The 8,373-nt window shown below is 42.7% G+C and overlaps 1 protein-coding gene across 1 annotated transcript; it reads right to left on the minus strand.

Moving 5' to 3' along the window:
* Positions 1–546: 546 nt before the first annotated feature.
* LOC104031014 (C->U-editing enzyme APOBEC-1) lies at positions 547–5,305 on the minus strand. Its single transcript, XM_075727787.1, has 4 exons — positions 5,228–5,305; positions 3,831–4,230; positions 2,468–2,586; positions 547–616 (listed from the first exon to the last, which is right to left on the minus strand). Exons 1-4 carry the CDS (start codon positions 5,303–5,305, stop codon positions 581–583), a joined length of 633 nt encoding a protein of 210 aa, XP_075583902.1. The 3' UTR covers positions 547–580.
* Between the last annotated feature and the right edge of the window lie 3,068 nt (positions 5,306–8,373).

Raw genomic sequence — 8,373 nt, forward strand, 5'->3', positions numbered from 1 at the left:
TAAAACCAGGAAGACTAAAACCTTAAAATGAAGCAATATAATCCTTAGTAATATAAGTGTATTATATTGTAATAAAAGCAGTAATATAAAAATAATATTACATAAATACTAATAGCATGAGGTATTTTCTGAAACATACACACATAGCCATAAAAGTGATCTTCATAAGAAATTCTCAAAACCAGAATGCATTGCCCTGATTATTTCTTTGGAACAGATCAGAGCAGGAAAATTGTTCCTCATTGGCATCCCAAGAGTGTACTCGCAGTATCTGATTGCAGAATCAGCAGACATGAAAGGCCTGATCCTGGGGCCCACTGGATCTCAGGAAGCCTTGAAAGGCCCAGAGCACTGTGTTCTGGCTGCATCATCCAAACTTCCTGATGGTTTCTCATGTGCTCCTTCTGCTGTGTCCAATACTTAGCAATGCCTAGCCAGTGATATGAGTCTTCTCTGGTGACAGTATGAAACTCACAGTTCAAGGCTGTCATGAGGAAGACTGCCAGGGACTGGCTTTTCCAGTCCTATAAATAATGTCATGATGCACAAAGTGAGCTTGAAAGCATGCTGCTGATGCTTGTTAGAATTCAAAGTTTGCCAGGAATGGAGGAAGCCCCTAGCAGGAAGAAAGAAACATGAACATTAAAAATTAGATGCCAAAAGCTGAAGTTGTCCTGTTCCCTCAGCTTCTCCTGGTAGGGAAAATGCTCCAGCACCCTGACCATTGCAGTGGTACTCCACCAAACCCTCTCCAGTTTCTCAGTGTCTTTCTTGTGCCAGGGAGGCCAGGACTTGACAAAATGGTCTGTATTTCTCTGGAGCACGTGCCTGGAATGAACTCTCCTAATCACACCTCTGTGCTCAGGGGGTCTTGGTCTGCCCCAAGAATTGTGTCAGCTGGCAATGGTCAATGAGACTTATCTGAACACGCACAATTACTACAATGAGGCTGGGTGTTCACAAGGGCTGAGCACACAGACCTTCTCATTCCATCTGTGGAGGGTTGGTGGTTAGTCAGCACTACTGATAATGGGCCCTATTCACCTTCATTTTAGGGGTGGCTTGAGTTTGGCTGAGACAGCAAAGCAGTTGAGCAAGTGCCTGACTTTCAGCATGAGTGTCCCAGTGCAAGCTTCCTAGCCACCAGGACTCTGCAATAATCAACAAGGTTGCCAGGGGCACAGGAAGGGACAAGTCATTTGTTAGCTGGCTCTTTAAAACCAAGACCTGAAGGGCATATATGCCTTGTGCTGCTGCCCAGGGAACTGTGCTGGGTTGGCTGTAGTTTGTTGGTACTCACAAGCATTTAGCAGACAGCTCTGTTCAGCTCACCGGTAAGCATCAGACTATGCATTTGATTGTGCATAAGCTGCTAAATTATTTAATCATCTCCGACATTAGGATACTCAGGAAGGCTGAAAGCCAAGGGAAAAATATCTCCTAAACAGTTACATTGCATTAGCTACTTTGTTAGATCAGCTGACTGACTAGATAATGCCACTGACTGTGTATCGTGTCACCTGAATGTCTTATTCAGACAGTTAGAATTAGAAAGGTCAGGTCCTGAGGTATTAAAAGACCTATGTAAATTTGGGGTGGATGGAACTGAAATGAAGTCTAATGTGTACCTTTTCCTCAGTCAGAAATAAAACAAGGCATTTATATCATCCTACAAACAGGTTAGTTTTCCTCCTTCTAGATTTTAAATTCCTGTCGGTATTATGTAGTTCTGTGCATCCCTTCCTCTACCTCCTGCCATCCATTCTGTTAGCCCCTATTCTACATATAGGGACCAGTTCAAGTAAGAACTGGCTTTCCCTACAAAGGGTGGCTGCACCAGGAAGTTAACACCAGTCCTGGTCTTCTCCCCTGTTCAGCAGACCACCTTCTATTTCTTGTGTAGTAGGATATCAGGTGATACAAATAACTTTTGCAATTGTATGGATTGTGAGAAACAGGGAATGCAGATCTCAGTCATATGGTACACTTATGTGTAAGCTCTGATCCTGAAAGTGAATCCACCCATCTGGGCTTTTGAACTTGCTCAGAACTTAACTAAAATCCTGAGAGGATTTTAGTCCTGAGAGGCAAAAAGAGTGTACTTGAATCATGTTTACACAGCTGAATGAGCTTTTGGGATCAAATAGCTCCAGTAAGCTGCAAGCTAATGAACTTGTAGCTTACCCATGTAAAGGGTTGAAATAATTTACCCTTTCTTTAGTAAAAAAAAAAAAAAAAAGACTATTGCTAAATCTATTCTCTACTCCTGGCCACAAAGGCGCAATGTAGTAGCGTAGTCCTTGGCAATCTCTTGCCCACCTGGCCCTCTGTTCATGCAGCATCAAGCCCATGCTTATTTTCCTGTTATTGTTTCTGCTAACGCCATTGCCAGGATCCTCCAAACCTCCTTTTCCTAGGATTTTGCATTACTTTTCACTCTCAGCATTTTCTTCAAGTGCCTACTAACCAAATAGATATGACGGAGCTCTATCCAATTCAGAAAGATGTATGGACAGAAGTCCCAGGGCCAATAATCATCTTCTCCATGTTGGTGTGCAACAAATCTTTTCCAGCAGTAACTGTAATCTGAGAAGAGAGATATCCAGTCACTCTTGATGAAAGGCATGCCCAGTTCTTTCTCCATGAATGTCAGTAAGTCACTTCTTTCTCAGTAAGACAATGGTAAAGGGCAGGAGAAAGATATTCATCTGAGGGTATTCATGCAAGGGACCAACAATGACTTGCAACTACACAAATAAGTTAGTGGAAAGGGGAACCAAAACTCTACAAATAGCAATATGTCTAAAAAAGGGAATTGCCAGAGAGAAAGAGATCACTACGGTGGCTTGGGCAACCCCTATCACAGATAGCACATCAGGACATAAAGCCAGAGCATGTTGGCCAAGGGACAAGGAATCAGTGAGTGGCAGGCTGCTTCTTTGGAGGGACTGTAAAGGGAAGTGGCACATGTAATCAGGGCTGTTCAGGCATACATTTTGGTGGCCCTGTGCTTGATCACAGCAGCTTTGGGTAAGACAATAAATATGTTGCTTCAGTCATGAATCTGTCTGACTTCTCTCAACAATCAGGGAAAACCTGGAGTGAACACCCTAATATTTAGCATTTTCATATTGATCTTAGTGTTGATAGGATAGCCAGAGCTTCTGTCAGTGCTCTGGTGGTATAATCCCAGAGACAGGTTCCCCAAGATAAGCAATGTCCTTTAAGTTTGCATTTGACCTGGTAGGTTTTGTAGATGCACACTCCAGTAGTAAGTATCCAGACAGGTATGTGCAATTCATCTCTTTAAATGTACATTCCTTTCTGTGAGCTACTTGTCTGGACTATTTTTACAACAACATCAACAGGCAAGCAAGATATACTCACAAAAAGACACACATACAAGACACAATTGTCCTCTGTGATGCATCATCTGAAAGTCTGCTTTAGATATGTCTCCTCCTCTTCTATAGCTATCACAGGAAACCAATTGCTTGCTGCAGCTGGCAAGCTGATCTGCATATATATGCTAGGATGGGCAGGTTCTATCTTACGCTCAGGATTTTTCACTGTATATAAAGGAGGCATGGATGGCTAGAGAAAGACATAAATCTCCTTGTTCAGATTTGGCAAGAGGAAATGACCATGCTGGTCCTGCTGCTGTATGGGATTGGGGAAGAAATAAGGCAGAACAGAATAGCATTTTTACACTCACTAGTCCTCACAAATGCCAGTCATCACCACTATTACAAAGCACAACTGCTGAGAGTGCACATAATCCCAGAACTTTCAATCCACACCTAGACAAAGCCAAAGAGTAGTTGGGTTACCTGCAAGATTCATGATACGTATAATGACTCCATTCATTGCCAGGTTCCTGAGACCTTGCTGGTTACGGATATCCAGGTGCTTGAAGAGCTTGGCTGCATAGATTTCCAAGGTCACATTGGGATGTACCCTCAGGAACTCCAGAATTCTTCTGGAGCATTTCCCACAGGGGGTAGTAGATAGCACCCAGGTGATGGAGCAAGAAACTGATGGCCTGGCCTTGAAACAATTTTCCAAGAAGTTGACTTCAGCATGTTGTTTAGAATTGTTTGAGCACCAGCTCCTCCAGATGGTACCTCTGCTCCACCTGATTTCATACAGCAGGTATACCACCTTTGGATGTTGGCCAGGCAAATAATTTCTTTTGAAGTCTTCTGGCTGTAACTTCCACCTGCAACAGAAGTACCAGCAGTACTATGATCCCAGCACTTCAATGACGTTTTGTCCCATTGTGCATTGCCTGCTCTCAACATCAGCCAAGCCTCTCACTCTCGGCCTTTCCCATCACAAATGAGCAGCTTGAAGAATGTTGCAATCTAATGATCTAAATTTGGAATTTGGTGAAGGCTCCAGAACTATTACCCTAGAGTGGCCCTGGTGAAACACCCAGGTGTTTCCTTGGGAGGTGTTGGGAGGATAAGCAACCCCATCACCACTCTGAGATCAGCGCTGGTGAAAACAGTGAGGCAACTGGAAAGGAAGATTGCGGAAAGGGGTGATAAGAGGAAAACAAGGCACGAGGCTTCTTAGCTTTACCCGTCTCTGGAAATTGTCATGGGCTCCAGGCAGCATGCAGTGATGGAACTATCTCTCTTACCTTCTGTGTGCAGGATCTATATAGAAAAGATTTGTGAGTCATTGAGGATAGCAGATCAGAAAATAAAATTTACTCTACATCTCCCTTCCTGGCCCCTTTCAGTCTATACACTCCCTGCCAAATGTCTTTTATCTAAAAGGGCTTCATAAGTAATCCCTGCACAGCAGGATAGCCACTTTGGGATGCAGGAGTGATGAGTTTCTACCTGGGAGCTAAATTTGATGGTAGTTTAAGCTATGCTGTACATGAAGCCTTGCTCACTTTAACACAACAGGGTTGACTGATCTCACTCAAGTTTAACCTCACTGATTTCAGCAGTACTGCCTCTGCTTTTCCCTGACTAATCAAAGAGCAGGATCAGATCTCTTCTCCCTTTGTAGCTTCCAAACCACTGCTACCAGGCAAAACTTGAGCTATTTTCCTGTTGGTACTCATAATGTCAATCTAGACAAAAACATTTTCACAGCCAACAGTTCTTTCTTTTCTTAGTATGAAACTGTTTACAAAGCTGAAAAAATATCAGTGCCAAGGAAAAAATATCAGTGTAGAAAGGAGGGTGATTTCTGACTAACAAATACCTATGGAGTGGCACCACAGACCTGCCTGATTATATACATTTTGTGTCTTGTGGTGGCAAAGAAGTTTGACCCTATGACTCATTCATCCCTTTCCAGCTGAGGGTCTAGATGAAAACAGTTGCAGGTGATCAAGGCTAGTTATTTATTTTGTGAAAGTCCACATAGCAAACTTCAGGATCTAAGAAACTTCATTTTACTGAAGAAAAGAATTAATTTGCTTAGACTTGAGATACTAAAGGCACTTCTCCATAGCTCTTAGTTCTTTAAGATGAGGAATTATGAAATACACAGAGTGAAATTGCATTTCAGCAGGAATAGAAGTCTTCCACATCAACAGAGACCTGATCAGCTTCTTCCACAGCCTTATTGCACTGATTCTTTAAGAGGCACTTTCTACTTTCTAGTTGTTTATTGCATTGAAAACAAAATAGGTGAAAAGATAAATGAACTAATTTTCTCCATTCTTAATTGTCTTTGAGATTTCTTTTCACATTAAGAGGTCTTTTGGAATTTGAATTCTTCCTGCCTAATGCCACATCAGGGTTAACAAAATTATATTAGTATTTTGAAGCTGGACCTAAGACTCAAGATACAGTAGTGCATTCAAAGAGATAACACTCACAAATCCAGAATAGTCTCCTGTGTATCTTCATGTGCCAACATACACATTTGTCTGTACTCATCAGTTCCTTAGATACAAATACAGTAAATATCTACACTGAATATGGAGAAATAGACTTGCTTTTCACATCCATGTACTTACCTCTGTCAGTGACAGCAGCCATGGACATTTCTGGATTTGTCTGTCACCTCTTGCTTGATGGGTGTCCCTTTATTAGTCTTACACTTGTTTCAGTTTCTATTCCCTAAGACTGAACTTTGGCTGTTAGTAATGATACTCAGCTGAACATTTCCTCAAAGTGACTTGCCCTTATACAAATGAACTACCCCACTGGGTGAAACTGAAGGCAAGTTCCTGGCAGCAAAACTCTGCAAAAGAGGGGTGAGTCCCATTCAGAAGTGGATCTGAGGGTGTAGACAAAGTTGCCTACCAGAAGCTGGAATTAACAGGTGAGCCATTTTTTTGTAGTGCAGAACAGATATTACATCTTTTTATTACCACTAGCCCCAGAATAGAAAAGCAATGCTTTGCTAGTCACCCCCATGCACCAAGAGAGAAAGAGCATCTACACAAACGGCATCAAGTCATATAGCTGTGGCATGGCAGATAACTTCTCTGGCACCCAGATATCATCAGACAGTTGAGCCGAACCCGGTGAGGAGAGGGAAACAGAAGACGTCATCTGCAAAAGCTTGTAATTTTATGGATCTCCAGCAGGTGGTGATGGTTACTGTCATTTCCCTTCATGGGACCATTCTGTGGTGTTCCAAGGACCACTCTTAGACCCTTGAAACTGGATCCTCACATAAGCAAGGAAGACCCTCAATGTGTGTGAGGACACTTCTACAGCTGTGGTCAACAACTGGGCAGACAGTCTCAGGCTAACTCTAAGCAAGCTGCCCAGCATCCGGGAGAGCTATGACAGTGGACAGCTTGTTGTAGGAACACCTAGATATTTATGAAACTTCACAACTGAGAAGAGCTCTGTATTCATGTGGGCATCCTGAGAGCAAGACCTGAGCCAGCTGGTGAGTATCTGAAGAAGCTATTGGTCATGACAGAGCAGTTCCCTGATGTAAAAAGAATAGGCTTTTTCCAGTGCCCTGAGAAATCTGCTCAGTGTTATGAACTGGGCGTCACCTTCCTGTGATCTGTTCTGTAACTCACACAAGATGCAGCAAAAAATATTTCCCATTTAATCTGAAAAATGAGTAAACCAATGCTAGTTGCTAGTGAGAAGGTTTCCTCCAACTGACACACCCAAAACTAGCTTGCAGAGCAAAGGCATTACAAAAGAATTCTTCATATGGCTTAGCTAGAGATGACTGTGCTGAGTCAGTCTCTACCACTTACAGTTTCCTGTGGTTTTGTGACTATGTTGTAGCCTGATGCAATCTGCAGAAGTGTATCCCTGGTGAGCCATCATCCAGTAATGTGCACTCCCTGAGGACAAAGCCCTTGCCTTCTTCAATGCCAAGTCTGACTTGGGATTGTAAAGAGTCTCTTATTTGTATTCCCTGAGGCCAGCCCTCAATATTTTATTGTCAAAAAATACTCATTTTCCTGCAAGGGCAGAACAAACAGAAGTGAACATGAATGGTGGAGTACAGAGGGAGGAGGGATTCAGGACCCTCTGTGAAGGAGAACGTTAGTCATGGCAGGTTATCCAGCAGTGCAGTGCCAACACAGCATCTGCCTTCAGGGCCACTTCTGCTGCAAGGTCACCACTCACTTCACAGCACAGAATTGTTCCCCAGTGCTTGCATTAGTTCATACCTTAGGAAGAGTGAACGGGATCAACTCAGACACTCGGAGACTTCTTGAAACAAAAAGTGTTTGACTAATGTGTTTTTGAGTTCCTGGACATGAAACTCAGTAAGGCCAGAAATGCATTGATACTATAGTATCCTCTTTATTTCCTTCCCTCTGCAGAAGATATTTACAAATATGCAGTTGTAAACTAGGCTTTGAGTTGCTTAGTCTGATCTGCAAGAAATGGCTTGATTAGCAGCAGTGCTCAGTAGCAGCAGTTCCCAGTATAAAACCAGCAATGTGTCACAGAAAGCAGAAAGAGAAAAAATGAGTCCAAGCAGAAGCAGGGAATTTGCAACGCAACATTTCCAGGTGTCTCCAGGAAGCTGAATGTGGTCTATGAGATGGTGGAAAACTGAAAGAAAAAGAAAAAGGAAATGTCATTCTGTCATTCTGTCATTCCTGCCATCCTAATGCAAGGAGAGGAATCCCTTCCAAATCCAGCAGTTGGTTTAACCGTAACAAAATCAGGACAAGGTTACCACACAAGTGAATTTTCATGCTTCTAGAAGAATTTGCACATCCTGCCTACAAGGACCAAATTTCAGTGCTTCAGAGGATGACGATAACCTCTAGAAGGGTCATATATCTGGGTGGGAAAACTCTTTCTTGGCCTTTGTGAGCAAAATGCAGTAATCCAGTATGCCTTTAAGTTGCTACATGTCTGTAGCAAGGGTCATATATATGGGTGGGATCTCATATTACTAAAACAGCTG

Source organism: Pelecanus crispus, chromosome 1 (assembly GCF_030463565.1).
Source record: "Pelecanus crispus isolate bPelCri1 chromosome 1, bPelCri1.pri, whole genome shotgun sequence".
Classification (NCBI taxonomy): Eukaryota; Metazoa; Chordata; class Aves; order Pelecaniformes; family Pelecanidae; genus Pelecanus; species Pelecanus crispus.